The sequence below is a fragment of the Haemorhous mexicanus genome, chromosome 28 (genome assembly GCF_027477595.1).
Source record: "Haemorhous mexicanus isolate bHaeMex1 chromosome 28, bHaeMex1.pri, whole genome shotgun sequence".
NCBI classification, from domain to species: Eukaryota; Metazoa; Chordata; class Aves; order Passeriformes; family Fringillidae; genus Haemorhous; species Haemorhous mexicanus.
In genome coordinates this window covers 3,396,163-3,412,738 of record NC_082368.1, presented here as the reverse complement: position 1 = coordinate 3,412,738, position 16,576 = coordinate 3,396,163, and the positions used below count along the sequence as shown (strand labels likewise).

Sequence of the window (16,576 nt, the reverse complement as noted above, 5' to 3'; positions counted from 1 at the left end):
TGGCACACACCGACCGGAACCGGCGCTCCCGCCCCCTCGCCCCACCCACCTCCGCACGGGACTCGGCCAGCGAAGGGGCTCCACCCCGTATGGAACAACCCGTTACCGACCTCCCCTTCCCGGCTGAGGCCGCCCTCCGCCCCCGACCTCAGCCCCGGCACGGCCGACGCAGTCGGATAAGCAGAATCAGACAAACAGCAGCCAGTAACCGGGTCCCTGACGAGGTACGTTCTTGGCTGCACAAACGTGATCAGAACCGGATCTATATGGCTTAGGAAAAGTAACGGGGGCACTCGGTGGGCAGAGGGGGGTGGCTCTCCCTGGAGTCTGCTGGTTTGTTCACAGGACCGCGGCAGGCACGAACTCCTCAGTCACTGCTGGTCTGGGCTGCTGTCCCTGTGCGGTTCCCACTGCTGGGCTCTGCCTGCACAAGGCTGGAGGCAGCAAGGGCCCAGGGAACACACCACCGCCCTGTCAGCCCTGCTCCACCTCCTCCTTCCTCCAGGAAAACGTGCAGCCTCGGCCCTGCCCACGGGAACACACTGGAGCAGCAGAGGGGTTTCTAGCGAAGTGTTAGTTGGCTGTTAACAAAGGCTGTTAGTTCAGAAAAGCAACACAAGAGCAGGGGCTACACGTGGATGTTCTTGTAGGTGGTCTGATGGTCACAGCAGGTGTCTTATTGCCATTGAGCTCTTACAAAACAGCATCACGAGGAGCTGGAGCAGAGGGAGCAGCCAGTGGAAGGAAAACATTGTGGCTGCTCAACATCCACAGTGGAGCAAGGGGCTTGGTTCCACCTGGAGTTGGATATTGCTGGGAGAGAAGACTTGGATTTGTGCACATATTAGGACTGGGGAACAGCTGTCTGAGACAGAACAGCATTGAGGCCCAGACACCACATCTGAGGGGCTCCATCCTGTTCCCCTGGTTACACATCAGTGCCAGAACTCAGTGCACAATTGTTCCTGGCGATGCTGTCAGTCCCACTGGACTTGAGAGCTGCAAACACCAGATTTATTGTCTGAGAGATAAAAGTTTGGAGCAGGCAGCATCATGTCAGACAGTGCAGGGTGATTGTGGAGCTATCCCATCAATGCCTCTTCCCTACAGATTGCCAGTGTCCTTTATTTTAAGATCCAAGCAAGGCTACGGAGTCACAAGTCCCAGTGGTGCACCCAGCCAGGACTGGCTGTCACATCACCCAGACTCACAGGAGACGATTGAGAGAACTGTGCAAAGCTTTTCCTTCTAGGATTCACTCCATGATGCGCAACAGAAAACCAGAGGGAAGTGACAGGATGGTTTACTGGCCCCGGGAGCCACTGGGATCCAGCTGGTTCAGCTCAGACTGATCCAGCAGTTCAAAGTCATCCCCTTCAGCATCAGTGTCCAAGTCCAAACTGGCTGCTCTGAGGTGAGTCTTTGCCCCTCTCTGGGGATTGGTGCTGCGTGAGGAACCTGGCTGAGAGCCTCCTGACAGTGCCAGCTGGATCATGCCCCGGGTGACAAAGCCAGCAATGTTATTGGTGAGATTCTGCACCGATGGCAGCGTGCCAAATTCCTCCTGCTCGTATGGGAGCTGCAGATCCTCTGTCCCTTGTGAGCGGTACGCCAGGCTCGGGATCCCAATGCTGGTGTCATCCTCATCATCTATGCACGTTGCTTCTGGGTTTATGGAAGGGAAGTCAGGCAGATCCCTGGCAAAAGATTCTTCTGGGTCACTGTGACCATCCAGGTCTGGAAGAGGAGAAAGTGCTTTAACTGCCAGTACTCACCAGCACCCACAGGCCCAGGCAGGAGCTGAGCCAGCACCTCCCCTGGACAGACTGTTGGGAGCTCAGACCACTCTCTTCAACGTTTCCCTCCCCTCATCCCAAGTGTTCAGATCCCACTGACCTCCCAGCTCACTCACAAGGAACACTAGTGCTGAAGCAGCCACCTGTGACAGGGGAGCACCAGCACCCACAGCCAGACTGGCAGAGCCAGATCTGCCTGTGCAGAGCTGCTGTCCTCGCTCAAGCACCACAGGAATTAAGGAGGAAGTTCAGTTCTGAACAAAACAGGCACTTGCAGCTCATTTCCAGCAGCAAGGCTGACATCAAACAGCCAGACTTCAGTAATGGGAGGTAACACATCCTCCCTCTAGCCTATCACACCGGCGCCTGCTTGGCATTCCACACCTTCCAGAAGCTGTTTCCTCTCACCTTCTGATCCCTCTGTCAGGGGGGTCTGCCCCCTTGAAAGGTTAAACATCCCATTTTCAGTATAGGAAACCTCAGCATCTGAATGCTCAGAGTCGGAGATGGTCAGTTCCTTGGCAACCAGAGAGTCATCCAGCTTTGAAATAGAAGATAAAATTGAAAACATCAGCACTAGAAAGGTTATCCCCATGCCTCAAGACAAAACAGATGATGGCGCGGCCTCCAGCTAAACCTGGACCCCATGGGAGACTGGTACCTGAGACTCATTCACATTTACTGCACAGGCTAGGAGACTGCAGCTGGCACAAGCAGCTCCGGACATTCTTTAGTGGAACAGAGTGGGAAAGACCTATCTGAAGGGACAGCGTCCTCATCTGCTCTGCTATCACTCTCAGCTGTGCTGCCAGATGTGCTGTTCCCATCTCAGCCAGATGCTGCATGTCCCCCCAGTGAGGTTTGTTCTTTCCAGCTGAGCTCTTCCCTCTCCCAGAGGCTCTGTTACCTTGGGGCAGAATGCAGCCAGCTCCTCTTCGCTGTCACTCCCATCATCCATGGCTTCCTGACCCAGGGCCCGGCCACGCACTGTTAGAAACCACACACAAAGCTGTTACTGCTGCTGGGACAAGGCTCTGTGCAGGACCAGAAAACCCCAAACTGCACATAACAGAGCAGAGCCAGCTCGTTCCACAGCACAGCCATGATCATTTGCAGGTTTTTTGCTGAAATGAACATGTTCAGAACTCCCTCGCACAGAACCTTTCCTCCTTTTTCCAGAATAGAGAACACACAGTTCTGACAGCCAAGAACTGGAGCAGCTCAGTGCTGTGAAAAGCCCACAGCAGCTGCTTCCTAGGAGATGGCTGCAGAGGCGGAACTGCCTCTCTCTCTTCCCCAGGCAGTTCCAAGGATTTGCCATGACAGACATGCAGCCCCTACCACGCACTGCACCGAGGCCAGAGCCTCTGTTCACAGCTCGTTCCAGGGATCAAAGATCCAGGTGTGAAACCTTGGGGGCAGAAAGGGCACAGGACTCTATTGGAATATTACCAATACAGCTGGACAGGACGTGCCTGAGCTTGTCTGGCCCTTGCTGCTGAACCAAATAGTGGCTACTGTGGTATTTTCACCCCAGAGACACTTTTGGCTAGCTGGGTGCTGCAGCTGGGCACGTGGAGACAAGTCCAGGCATGCAGGAGCTCTGGTGGTGGTGGGATGGAGCCTCCTCCCTTAAGAGGGTCTGCTCCTCAGGTTTACCTTGGTGGAGAAGCTTTAAGGTGATGGTGAAGGAAAGGAGTTGGTTCTGATGGAGGGTTTCCACCCAGAGCTTTATTCTGGCCCACAGGCCTCTGAACTCAGCAACAGCTCCAACAGAACTTCCTGACTGCATGGTTGCTCTTCCTTTTAACCATGGGGAGAAGGGGAGGGAAGGGGTAGGAAGCCACCAACCAGGTACAGGAGGGGAGGTCTCAAGGGACAAAGGACACCTGGATGGCCCAATGCCCCCAGGGGTAGAGGGCATCCTTTGAATCTGCCAATCACTCAATGCCCTTCTGGAATTCCAGGATTGACAGACAGTGCTGGGAGAGGAAATGAGAGGTGACTGACACACCTGGGAGGGAATTATCAGGGGAGGGACCCGAGGTTCTGAGGTAAACCCTGAAATCACAAGGCAGCAGGACTCACGCTGCCTCTGGCGCTGCCTCGCTGTCACGTATCCCCGGACGCTGAAGTCCAGCCGCTGCAGCACGGGCTCCAGCCGGTGGTACATGCGCTGCCCCAGCCTGTGGTACACGGCCAGGGGCCACAGCAGCACCAAGAGCACTGCAGGAAGCAGGAATGCAGGTTAGAAGGTATCTCAGGGTGCTGCTTGGCAAACATCCTGCATGTTTCCTGATGCAGCACAACACACTGAGCATGGCAGATCTGAACACTGAGGGCAGTGCTGTGGGAGGCTGCTGGAGCAGCTGCCATCACTATAGGAGTGTTTCTTGTTGATGGAGTGACAGAACTATTTTTTGTCCTTTTAAAAAGGAAAGAAGCCTAGAAGTTTCTCTCGATTAGGTGAAAAAAGCTGCCTCATAGGTCTAGGGGACTTCACCTCAAACATAAGGATAGCTAATTGGACAGAAGCCAAAAAGTCCTGCCTGGGCAATTTAGTAGAAAAAGAAATTAAGAAACTGCTTTTGTAAGGTGTTTTACCAGGAGCAGGACTTCTGGCACCAGGCTCAGTTTTTCTCTGTTTGTTATTTTGCCTTTTATTAAACCTTTTTGCAACAGAAGCCATCCTGCTGATTTTTATGCCTCCAAGGGGAGCTGAGCTATCTTGGGTGTGTTATAGCCCTCCAAGAGCTTATGAGACCTGGCTCAAGGAGGCTACTGCATCACATCACCTCTGCCAATTTAACAAAATTGAGAGGCCAACCTGTTAGTGCTCAGATCTGTAGTTACTAAGCACTCAAACAAGTTCTCTCCAGACCAGCTTTGAGTCCTGGTCAAGAAGCACCACATTCCTGGCAGAATGTATTTTATTGTTTTAAATTTTAAAGCCATTCACACAAGCTTCCCTTTTGAGCCCATTCCTCGGACATGTGGCACCCATTCATCTCCTTTCACATGTAAGTCTGTGTTGGCACAGAGATTTACTTACACAGCAAGTATGAGAGCAAGAGCCCAGGGATATACTGGCCCAGGACAGCCAGGAAAGTGAACACTCCACACACTAGAAGGCAAAACTGAAGACATGAGAGACAGTGAGTTTCCAGGGTTAAGCAGTAGGTCCACTCACTTCTTGACCATCTCAGCCTCTGCGAATTCTGGGTCAAGTCACTGTTCCAAAGAGGGTGAAGCCTTCACAGTGTCCAACCCCCTGCTCCAGCATGGGCAGATACAGGGGTATCTGCCCTCAGAGCCACAGGCAGCTGAGGCCTCCTGCCTCAGGGCAAGAGGAGCTTCCCAAGGCAGGGACACCAACAGCAAGGAAGAGGCTAAACTAGAGAGCTCTTCAAGGTGAAGAGGACAAGGACAGTATCACTGTGCTACAGGTTTCTCTTCTCATAAACTCAAAAAAAGAAGAAGGAAAAAGCTTGACACACTTTCTCAAACTCTTAAAACCCAGTAAGGAGGCAAATTTGACACATTTGAAAAGCCAGAAATCTACAGAAGGAGCAGCCACGCTCTCACTTCAGTGGTGCAGTCCACACAGTGACATTTACTTTCTCCTCCCTCCTCCACAACCTGATTATTCTGCCTGGGCTTTCCATTCCTCCCCACCACATAATAGGCACGATGTTGTGGGAGACCTCCCATGACAAGCTCCCATCAGAAACGTGTTCAGCCAGTGCTGGATGCCAGCACAGGAGGATCCTTGTGGTCAGCAGAGGCTCCACACCAAACAGGTTATTTCTGAACTCTACATTCTTACCTTGCCAGGACTTTGCCTCTTGAAAACGAAGAGATTACTTAAGAAGTTGGTCCCAGTCACCCATCCTTCAGCCAAATGGTGGCAGAGCTCTGGCAGCCCCAGCAGCCGAGGGTGGACATATCCCCAGCTGCAGTGAAGGCAGAATTTGGGAAGATATTGCTGCATCAGTGGCAGGGTTGAAGACCCTTGTTACTAATACTTGTCTTAAAGCTTCCTTCTGTTCCCACCCCGCACAGAGCTCTAGAGATGAGGGCCACTTGCCCTCCAAGCAGTGCCCTGCCCAAAGCAGTTCATCTACAGCCCCTCTAGCAGCATCCCAGTGCTCCCACAGCTGATGTGCAGGAATTTCAGTCAATCCCTGTCAAATTTCAGTTTCCATGCTGCTGGAGGGAGTGCACAGTGCAGAGGCAAATCAAGTGAATCCATTTACTTTTTCTGTGTTTATCTGGTCAACTGCAGCCTCCAAGTGTTCAGGTCTGAAGCAGCCTTGCACCTTACTTCATGTACTCAGTTACTCTGGAGGCCTTGAACTGGTCAGTTTTGTTAGTGTTGCCTAACTGCTAGTCAGGAGTACCTGAAGGTTAGAAAGAGCAATTCCTTTTGTGCTTGGGCCTCTTAAAAAAAAAAAAATAATAAAAAAAAGACAATTGTCCTTTGGCACCAGCTCAGATGATTTAATCAGGAACTGACATCCAGCACAGCCTGGCAGTGGGGCAGGAAGGTGTGCCCAGAGAGGCAGGTGTGAGCAGTGAGGCAACACCTCAGCATTTCTCAACCCATAATTAATGCTGCAGTCAGATCATAACTATGCAGAAACAACTGCTGGAACAAGCCTGTTAAATATTCCCTATCAAGTCTCAGAAGACTTCATTAATTCCCACAGAAATGCTGTTTTCCTGCTACTGGAGACCCATACAAGAGGAATTGCTCTTAAGGCAGCACTTCTAACTTCATGGGGCAGGGAATCAAGCAAGCATATCTGGAGGCTGGTATGAAGGCAAACTATAATAAAATGGCTTGGGCAAGTCAAAAACTTCTCATGACCACCTGGCTGCATCTGGGTCTCCACCTGCCCTCTCTTGAGCAGCTCCCAGCTCCCCCCTCCCCCTCCTCCTCACCCAAAGGTGTCAACATCCCAAGCATGTGCAGGTAACAACACAGTATCACAGCAAAGTATCACAGCAGAGCAGTCAATTAGTTTCCTACCTCTCATTGTCTAATTCATCAGGTCTTGCCACTAAAATATTAAGAACAGACACTACATTAGTTGCAAGGAATTTGCCATGGGAATGCTTAGCTCTTGGGATTTAAGTAAAGCTTTAATAAGCTGGGGAACACCTGGAAAAGACATTAACTGTAATTACAGGATGGAGAAGCATCACTCCATAACAAATCCTGAGTGTGTACGTGTGACAGTACAGGACTGCAAGAGTCTCCCTGTTGCTCCTTGGTGTTTGTTGCACTCTAGAGGCTGCCCACCTCCCTCTCCCCCACTCCCTGCACACACCAGCTGGGGAGCAGGAACAGCCTGCAGACTGTAGGCATCAGAGATTTAAGTCCTTTGATACCTTCCCACCCAGGCTGAGACTTGAAAGGGATGTACCAGCCACCCTGAGAGATCAAATCAGAGGGATGAGGGAGCTGGACAGACACTGTCTCCTAAGAAGGAGCCTGAGCCAAGCTTTGAAAGCGAGGAAAGCTTTAATGTCTTCCCAGGAAGTACAGAGAACATGGATTGAAGCAGAAAGCTGGGAGCTGAACTTGCTGGTTAGTCAGGGAACCAGCCCTGGGAACATGCAGACTCTCACACTGCTCCAAACTAACCTGTCCATGCAAAGCCAAGAGACCCTGAGCTGCTTGGAATGGGGGTGTTCATCAGTGTATTAATGTCACAAAGGAGGGATACAACTGCTTTGGTTACTGAGAGCTGAAAACCAACTTCATTACAGCTGTTCAGATGCCTCTTCTCCCAAAGACATCTCTGATCAACAGCAAGGCTGGGACTTGTCTTCATCCTAAACTGATAATGGATTCTGAAGGGGAATCCAGACGAGTTCCATATGCTTCAATTTCTCACTCTGGTACTGAATGCTCACAAAGTGAATCACTGTCTCAAACCTGCACTAGGTCACGTACATCCTGTGGTTCAGGATTATGAGACAAATACCAGTGTCACAAGCACAAAAAGAACTTGTGTTTACACAGGTTAAAATATTCCAGCTCCAGAAAGAGCATGCCTGCAGTACTCTTGCTGGCTTCTAGACCCTTAAAGCAAAAAGTTGAGGTTTTAACAATGTAACTGCAGGCAGTGCAGAGCCTGTACTTGTGGGGCTGGAAACTGGGCTTGATTTGCTGCTATGAGCTCAAAATGCAACTTACCACCAATTTCTGGCCAGATTTTGTGCTTCCACTGGTCCAGACACACTACTACTATGAGGGTTACAGCAATCAGGAACAGGAAACGAAGGGAAGTCAGAGCAAAGAACCTACGGGGAAGAAACCAATGAGTTGGTACTGGCCAGATCTTTGTGAGACAAAAAGGGGTAACACAAACCGACTTCAAACCACTCACTCAGGGGGAAAACTCAGCACCTGCTACTCAGTCACCACACAGCATGCCCCGGGGGCAGCTGCCAGGTGACTCTGGTATGCTCGTGTCACTTCTCCCGGGACAGCCCTGCTGTACAGCTCCTGTCCCGGGCAAGCTGCCCTCTCTTCCCTGCCACAGAGCAGGATGAGTTTCCCCGGCTAGTTTGATGCTCTCACGTACATGGAGAGCACGGGGACGGGGCTGCAGCAGACCCAGAGCTCCCAGGTCCCTCCTGTCGGGAACGGGGCACGGAGCAAAGCCGCGGCCCCTTACGGACCGCTTCTCCCCGGGGGCAGCTCCCACAAGGCCCCCGACCCCCGCAGCCCTCCGCGGCCCGGTCCTGATCCCCGTCCCGCTCCTGGTCCCAGCCCCGCCGCTCACCAGAACAGGCCGTGCACCGCCACCCAGCACAGCGCGCTGCGGCCCGGCCGCTCCCACACCAGCGCGGCCTGCACGGCGCCCAGCAGCGGCTCGTAGGGCCCGAGGCGGCAGCGCAGCGCCGCGCTCAGCGCCTGCACCCGCCGCTGCCGCTCGCCGGGCCCGGGCCCCGCCGCCGTTGCCGCCGCCGCCATCGCTCCCTCACGGCGTCAACATCCGCCCGCCAGCCGCGCGCGCGCGGCCGCCGAAAGCATGGCGGCCCCCAGCGACCGACTGCGATGCCACTCTGCGCGCCGCCATCTTGGCGCATGCGCAGCCTGCACCTCCTGCCGGGACGCACGCGCGTTGCCAGGGCGGCGCTGCCCCGGAAGCGAGCAGCGCGCACGCGCACTGCCGTTGGCGCCGGCGGGAGACGCGGCGGTACCGGAGTCGGGCGGGGCGCGGAGCGGAGCGGAGCCTCGGCCGCGATGCCGCGGGAGATCATCACCCTGCAGCTGGGCCAGTGCGGCAACCAGAGTGAGCGCGCCACGGCCGCGGCCGGCCCGGGACAGCGCGCACCGGGCGGGGTCGGGATGCTGTGGTGGGGGGGGCAGTTAGCGGGGCCTGGCGGGACGGGGCGGGGCCTCACGTGAGTGGGGCAGGGCCTGCGGACCGGGGCGCTCCGGGCCTTGCCCCGGCCCCGGTCTCGCTGCCCGGCCCGTCTGACGGCGCCTCCCCGCAGTCGGGTTCGAGTTCTGGAAGCAGCTCTGCGCCGAGCACGGCATCAGCCCCGAGGGCATCGTGGAGGAGTTCGCCACCGAGGGCACCGACCGCAAGGACGTCTTCTTTTACCAGGTACCGGCAGCCCCGCACCGTGGAGCTTGAGTTGCCCCGGTCCCCGCGGGGCTCCGTGCCCCGGCAGGCTCAGCTCGCTGTCTGTGCCCGTTCCACACCCCCGCGGGCACAGGGAAGCTGGGCGGGCGCTGACCGCGCCGGTGCGAGCGGCTCAGCCCGGGCTCCCGCTCCCAGCCCGCTCCGGGCTCCCGCCTGCGCTCCCGCTCTGTCAGTGGAGCGCTGTGGAGGCGGAGCAGAGGCACGAGGCTGTGGCTGCCATAGATAGTGTCTTATGTAAGCACCGAGTTCCTCCCCCTCGCCGGCTGGGACGGCTCTGGGGCTCAGAGACGCTGCACTGAGGACAGGCTGCACAGGGGCTGCCTCTCCCTCCTCCCTCTCGCATGTGGGGCTCACCTGCAGCCAGGGGGTGGCTCATGCTCTGGGAAGGAAGTGTCACTGAGCTGCAGCAGCATGGGGATCCTCTTGCTCCCGTTGTAGGCAGATGATGAGCACTACATCCCCCGGGCCGTGCTGCTGGACCTGGAGCCCCGTGTCATCCACTCCATCCTCAACTCCCCTTACGCCAACCTTTACAACCCAGAAAACATCTACCTGTCTGAGCATGGAGGGGGAGCTGGCAACAACTGGGCCAGTGGCTTCTCACAGGTACCAGCCCTAGTGCTGCTGGGTGAGACTCTTCAGCCCTGGGGCTTTGTCCTGTGTCCCTGCACTGTGTAGCACCCTGGCACTGGACCACACGGCCAGTCTGACTCAGCTTCACACTGAGCTTGAGCAGCTCTTGCCCATGTTCTGTGTGGGAAAGGAGCAAAACCAGTCCTGATCTCTTACAGGGAGAAAAGATCCATGAAGATATTTTTGACATAATAGACAGAGAGGCTGATGGGAGTGACAGCTTGGAAGTAAGTAAACAAGGGATTTGGATCTGGTGGCTCTGCCTGGTGTTTTCCCAGCTAGGTTGCTCTTTGTAAGGTTGAGCTCAGCACTCTGGTGGGCACAGACTAGCTCAGTGAGCTTCTGAGCACGGAACATGTAGAGAGGAGATCTGGGGACAGGAGGTCTGTCCATCCCCACTCCAGCTGCCAGCCTGCCCCAGAAGTTCTCTTGCTGTTTGCTTGTGGACGTTTTTCTCTATGCTGTCCATGTGAACCCATACCCTGTGTGCAGACAGACAGGGCTGCCAGGTGTTTGTGTCAGGCTGTGACATGGCAGCAGGGGAAGGGAGAACATCACTAAAATGAGCTGGCAGGAGATTCAAGTGCCTGTTGTGGGAGCTGAGCATGTGGGAGCTGCCCTGGAGTCAGGCAGTGGGAGCTTGGCCTCAGTCATTCTAGAAGGAGGGAGGGATGTGAAGGACCCAGGAAAGAGCTGAGAACGTGCAGTTCCATTTCCTGTGATAGACTGGATCCTGGAAGTGACATTGGAGCTGCTCCAATGCTGTTCTGGGTGGGAGGAACCTGAGTGCCCTCGAGCAGCTGTTGCACTTTGTGGGGTGTGCAGAGATGTGGATCCCACTGTGTGGGCAGCAGTGACCTGAGGAGCTGCAGCTGCTGCTGGGGTCTGGAGGAGCTGGGGTCAGTCTCTGCTGCATCCATGCTATGAGAAACTCTGGCCCTGTCTGGCAGGTCTCTGCTGGAGGTAGCAGGGCTGACACATTGTCTGTCTGCTCTGGGGCTGAGCTTCACCTTCAGCACCTACCTGCTGCTTCCTTCCAGGGCTTTGTGCTTTGCCACTCCATTGCTGGTGGAACAGGCTCTGGGCTGGGCTCATACCTCCTGGAGAGGCTGAATGACAGGTGAGCACAGCCCTGTCCCCTTCCCACACCGCAGTGCCTGGCCCAGCCTGGGCAGCCTGCCTGGAGCTGGAGAGCGCTGACTCAGAGCCACCACCCCCACCCAAACACTGCCTTGTGCAATCCCTGGCATGCTGCCTGCAGAAGGCTGCCTCCTGATATGCCTGGGGACTTCAGAGGCTCTGAAACTGGACTTGATCTGTCCAAGCTCTGCCTTCCCTCAGCCGTTCTTATCAAGCAGCTGCCTGTGGACACCCTGACAGTGCAGGGGAGGGTGGGAGGCTCTGGCTGAAGGCTGTGAGCTGCCATCCTGGCCTGTTGCAGCTTGCATCCTCTTGAAAAGACTTGTGAGCAGCTGCTTAATCAGCCTGTGGATGGCTCAGCCTCCCTGTAGCTCCTCTGGCAGGCAGCTCCTGTGCTGCTGGGGTAGGCATTGCTGGGACACATTCTCTCCCTCCCTGGGAGCCACTCTGGCTGCAGCTTTGGTGACTCACCCTGTCCTGAGCCCTGGAGACTGCTAAGGCAGCTTGTGGGAGGGGAGAGAGCAGCTTGATGGTGTTAACCCTTGAGATGCTGCACTTCTCACTAGGTATCCCAAGAAACTGGTGGAGACCTACTCAGTGTTCCCAAACCAGGATGAGATGAGTGACGTTGTAGTCCAGCCGTACAACTCTCTGCTGACACTGAAGAGGCTGACCCAGAATGCTGACTGTGTGGTAAGAGACCCGTGGTGCAGCCAGCCCAGGAGACAGCCCTGTTCCCACAGCTCAGAATTGCAGCCCATCCTGGGGCCAGCACCTCGTGCCTGTGAGCCCCAGGTGCAGCCACAAGCATGCCCCAAACAGAAGGGCCAAGCAGATGTGGCCCCAGGGACCCCCACTGGAGCTAACCCCTGCAGAGCTGCCTGGCATTTCTGCCTTGGCTGCAGCAGATCTTGCCAAGGCAGGGAGGACTGGCTGTGCTTCCTGTGTGTAGCTGTGCTGCAGCCCCTGCCTGAATGCAGAACCTGTGTCATTTGCAGCACCCACAGCATCCCCAGCCAGGCAGCGCCTTCAGCCTCCACCAGGGCCTTCTGTCACATCTGACCAGACACTGCTCTTCCCTGCAGCTGCTCCCTGCATGTGGCAGTGCAGGAGCAGTTGCACTGGAGCTGCTGCAACTGACAGTGCTGGCCCAGGGGCAGAGCTCTTGGGGAGAGCATGGGGAGCTCAGCCAGGAGGGGGGAAGAGGTTCCATTGACGGTGTCAGTTACATGCCACACATGAGTCAGCTTGTGGTTTCAAATGTCTGCCACTTGTGCAGAGGGCTCCTCTCAGGGCCTGTGCTGGACCACCAGTGCCCTGGGACACATGGCCAGGACTGCCCTTCCTCAGCTGCCTCAGGGGCCCTTCACAGAGCCAGGTTTCTCTTGCAGGTGGTTCTGGACAACACAGCCTTAAATCGGATCGCGACAGACCGGCTGCACATTCAGAACCCGTCATTCTCACAGATCAACCAGCTGGTGAGAAGGGCTTTTCCCTCAGGAGAAGCAAGCACAGGGTTTTCCTGCTTTGTTCAGTTTAGTCTGAACCAGCTTCATGGGCTGGGCTCAGGGGTGGGCAGCCTGGAGTTGTGAGTGAGGGTCCGGTGCCCTTCCAGGTGCCCCAGCTTCCCTTGGCCGTGTCAGCATGAGACAGATTTTGACATGCTCAGTGACCCTCTGCTGAGCCTGTCCTCTCCCCTAGGTGTCCACCATCATGTCTGCCAGCACCACCACGCTCAGGTATCCCGGGTACATGAACAACGACCTCATTGGGCTGATTGCCTCGCTGATCCCCACACCCCGGCTGCACTTCCTCATGACGGGCTACACGCCGCTCACCACCGACCAGTCGGTAAGGCAGCCCCAGGCTCTCCTCCCCATCCCCAAGGGCACAGAAGCTGCCACACTCACCTTGCAGCATCTGTCAGCCCTGTCTCGCTGTGAGCTGTCACTGCACGTCCCAGATCCCAGGCTCACGTCCCAAATCCCAGGCCCACGTGCTCACACCACGTGACTGCCGCATGTGCAGTGAATCAGACCTGAGCAGGCAGTTGTGCTTGTACCAGGCTACCTGCTGCATGCATCAGGGTCTGGACTGGCAAAAGCCACCCTTAGCAGTGATGAGAGCAAGGCCAGGAGAGTGGCCTTTCCAGTCCTGCCACCCCTGTGGGCCATCAGCTTCAGCAGTTTGGGTCCAAACACTAATGCTCATTGTCACTGATGGTGGACTACAGGTGTCAGACCCTTCCTGAAGCTCAGTCTGTGTCTGAGATTAAATTTGCCACCCTTCTGCACTTCAAGTGCTGCTTCTTGTGTTTGGCTGGTCCCTAACCAGTGCCCCCCAGCCCCCTGGTGCCAGTGGGGCAGTTCTGTTTTGGGAGGTGCTCACCTGCACTGACCCACCACGGCCCGGAAGGAACTAACAGCTGCTCTTCTCCTCTCCCTGCGTGCATTTCCTCAGGATGTTTCTCAGAGAAGCAAATCTGAAAAACTGCTGGCTCTGAAAAGGGTATCAGTGTGTGATCTGTCCTCCGAGGGAGGAGTGTGGGAAGGGCTCAGCCAATGGCTCAACTAGTGCAGGAGGGGGCTGCCACCTCAGCCAGCTGTCCCTGCTGTGGGCAGTCTGGGTGCTGGCCCTGGCTGTGGCCCCCCTGGCCAGTAGCAGCAGGGCAAAGCCCCAGCAGCACTCGGGGAGGGGAGTGGCCAGGCTGCCCATAGCTCAGAGCTGGGCAAGGCAGGGAGGGCATGCAATGGGGAACAATCCCTTTGCTGTTGAGCCCCCACTGCTCTCTGCTTGGAAGTGGGACAGGACCCATGTTTGACAGCAACAACATAAAACAGGTCCCTGTCTCTCTGTTCTCAGCTGAGCTTCACCCCCAGCCCCTGCTGTGCTGCAGAATGTGGGCCAGACAGTCCCCATGCTGGAGCCTCCACTGACACTTTGTTTCTTGGCCTGGCTGTGCCTGTTGTGCAGCGTTGGGATTTCCCTGTCTTGCACGTGGCTTTGCATGTGACTCCATCCCTGGGGTGAGGGCATTTCTGTCCAGCTGCCCCCTGCTCCTGTGTGTGTGTGTGTGTGTGTACCAGGCAGCAGGAGGGCAGGGAGCAGCACACCTACTCCCTCTGACCCCTGGCTGGCCTGTGCAGGTGGCCAGTGTGAGGAAAACCACAGTCCTGGACGTGATGAGAAGGTTGCTGCAGCCTAAAAACGTGATGGTGTCCACAGGGCGAGACAGGCAGACCAACCACTGCTACATTGCCATCCTCAACATCATCCAGGGGGAGGTGGATCCTACACAGGTGAGTCCCTGTGGCTGTTCAGGTACTGATGGCCATGGTGTGGCATGGTCACTGTGCAGGGATCCTGGGGTGAGGCTAGGCAGTGCCTGAGAGCTGGCTTCAGATTGCTGTTGTTTGGGTTTTGGCCTCATGGAAAGGCAGCAGTCATGCTAAAATGACTGAGTGACTGAAATGACTCCCCATGGCTGTGGGGAGCAGCTCTGGGACTCCTGCAGCCAAGCTGTTTGTCCCTCACCCTGCTGTCCCTTGCTGTTCTCATCCCACCAGGTTCACAAGAGTCTGCAGCGGATCCGGGAGAGGAAGTTGGCCAACTTCATCCCCTGGGGCCCTGCCAGCATCCAGGTGGCTTTGTCCCGCAAGTCCCCTTACCTGCCATCCGCTCACCGCGTCAGTGGCCTCATGATGGCCAACCACACCAACATCTCCTCAGTGAGTGCCTCCCCTGCCGTGCCAGGCCCTGCAGCCCCAGGCCTCGTGGTGTCTGGGCATTGTCCATCTCCATGTCCCTGGGCTTCATCCATCCTCCTGTCCCTGGGCATTGTCCATCTCCCTGTCCCTGGGCATTGTCCATCTTCTTCTCTTCATTCTGGGCCTGTCACAAAGCCAGAGATGGGTGTGGGTGGCTCCTAGCAGGGCTCAGATCTGGTCCAGTGTTCTCCCAAGTCCTGCTGGCTTCTCTTGGGAAGGGTCCCTGGGGAGCTGTGGCTGCCCTGACGCGGCGCCGCTCTCCAGCTGTTTGAGCGGACGTGCCGGCAGTACGACAAGCTGCGCAAGCGAGAGGCTTTCCTGGAGCAGTTCCGCAAGGAGGACATCTTCAAGGACAACTTTGACGAGCTGGACAACTCCCGGGAGATCGTGCAGCAGCTGATCGATGAGTATCACGCAGCCACACGCCCCGACTACATCTCCTGGGGCACGCAGGAACAGTGAGTGCCCTGCCAGGAGACAGGAAGGTCCGTGGCCACCCCCACGCACGCCGGCAGGGCTCGTCTCTGCCGTGCCCACGTTTGTCACCCCTCAGCGCTGCCTGGCGTGGCAGAGCCCTCGTGCCAGTGCTCCTCTGTGGAAAGCTCTCTGCGGGGAGCTGCAGCTCCTCAGCGGGGCACAGCGCCCGCCCCACCGTGTGCCCTGGCCCAGGACAGGACTGGGGCAGCTGCGTGCTCTGCTGGGAGGGAACCTCTGCCTGTGGGAGCAACACTTGCTGTGAGGAGGAGGAGGAGAGTGACCCTGGGGCTGGGAACAGGCCTGGCCCCCTGAGTTTGGGTGCCCACAACCCCCGTGGCCAAAGGCTCCGTGTGGCTGAGCTAGTCCTTGCCCTGGGCGGGAGCCTTGTTCCTCCTTGGCCAGATCAGGCCTGGGGCACGGGCTGTATCTATATTTTTGTAGGTTATTTTGCTTTAATAAAGGCTGTTCCTGCACTGATGCTGCCTGTGTGACTCCAGATTGAACAGCCAGGCAGGGAAGGCAGATGCAGAGACTGGGGTTGGTGCTTGCCTTGTCTGGCTGGCCAGCCAGCTCCATTGCACAGGAGGACCACGGCCACTGCTCACCAGCATGCCCTGGGGTGTGCAGGGCCAGCTCTGCCCTGGCTGGCAGTGCCATGGGGCCCAGGTAGCACTGGGCAACTGCTGCAGCAGAGCCAGAAATACTGGCAGGACCTGCCAGCACAGCTGACCAGGGCTGGGACTGGCACCGCCCTGCCTGCAGAGCACACGGCACCCACATGGATCTTGTACAGGAGTGAGGCCCTGTGCAGGGGTGGGCCATGAGGGGCTGGGGGGTGCCCTCACCACTCGGGATCTGAGACAGGGGACAGCAACACCAGGAAGGACATGGGTGGGAGGAGTAGAGTGTCAGGGGATACGGACACAGCAGCTCTGGTCCTGACCTGTGAGAGTTGGGCTGTGGCCTGGGGACAAGGGGCAGTGCTGGTGCCATCCCAAGCCCAGGCAGCCCAAGGTGAAAATTAGCATTTTCCTCTTACCCTCTGGAGCACAGAGCAGGTGACTAAAAATACAGCCACGGTGGCAGCATGGGCTCC

General features: G+C 56.6%; 2 protein-coding genes and 1 long non-coding RNA gene across 3 annotated transcripts; 2 read left to right on the top strand and 1 right to left on the bottom strand.

Moving 5' to 3' along the window:
• The first annotated feature begins 82 nt into the window (after positions 1 to 82).
• Positions 83 to 4,480, top strand: LOC132339298 (uncharacterized). The gene is made up of 2 exons (XR_009489631.1): positions 83 to 224; positions 1,253 to 4,480. It is a non-coding gene; the product is annotated as an uncharacterized LOC132339298 (long non-coding RNA).
• Positions 1,001 to 8,874, bottom strand: RETREG3 (reticulophagy regulator family member 3). The gene is made up of 9 exons (XM_059869492.1): positions 8,594 to 8,874; positions 8,002 to 8,108; positions 6,829 to 6,859; positions 5,623 to 5,749; positions 4,849 to 4,933; positions 3,885 to 4,022; positions 2,704 to 2,783; positions 2,205 to 2,337; positions 1,001 to 1,737 (listed from the first exon to the last, which is right to left on the bottom strand). Exons 1-9 carry the CDS (start codon positions 8,782 to 8,784, stop codon positions 1,304 to 1,306), a joined length of 1,326 nt encoding a protein of 441 aa, XP_059725475.1. The 5' UTR covers positions 8,785 to 8,874; the 3' UTR covers positions 1,001 to 1,303.
• A 78-nt stretch (positions 8,875 to 8,952) lies between these two features.
• Positions 8,953 to 15,957, top strand: TUBG1 (tubulin gamma 1). The gene is made up of 11 exons (XM_059869490.1): positions 8,953 to 9,106; positions 9,312 to 9,424; positions 9,902 to 10,069; positions 10,255 to 10,323; positions 11,137 to 11,216; positions 11,803 to 11,929; positions 12,628 to 12,714; positions 12,938 to 13,087; positions 14,383 to 14,535; positions 14,803 to 14,964; positions 15,268 to 15,957. The coding sequence occupies exons 1-11, from the start codon at positions 9,058 to 9,060 to the stop codon at positions 15,463 to 15,465; spliced, it is 1,356 nt and encodes a 451-aa protein (XP_059725473.1). The 5' UTR covers positions 8,953 to 9,057; the 3' UTR covers positions 15,466 to 15,957.
• The last annotated feature ends 619 nt before the right edge of the window (positions 15,958 to 16,576 follow it).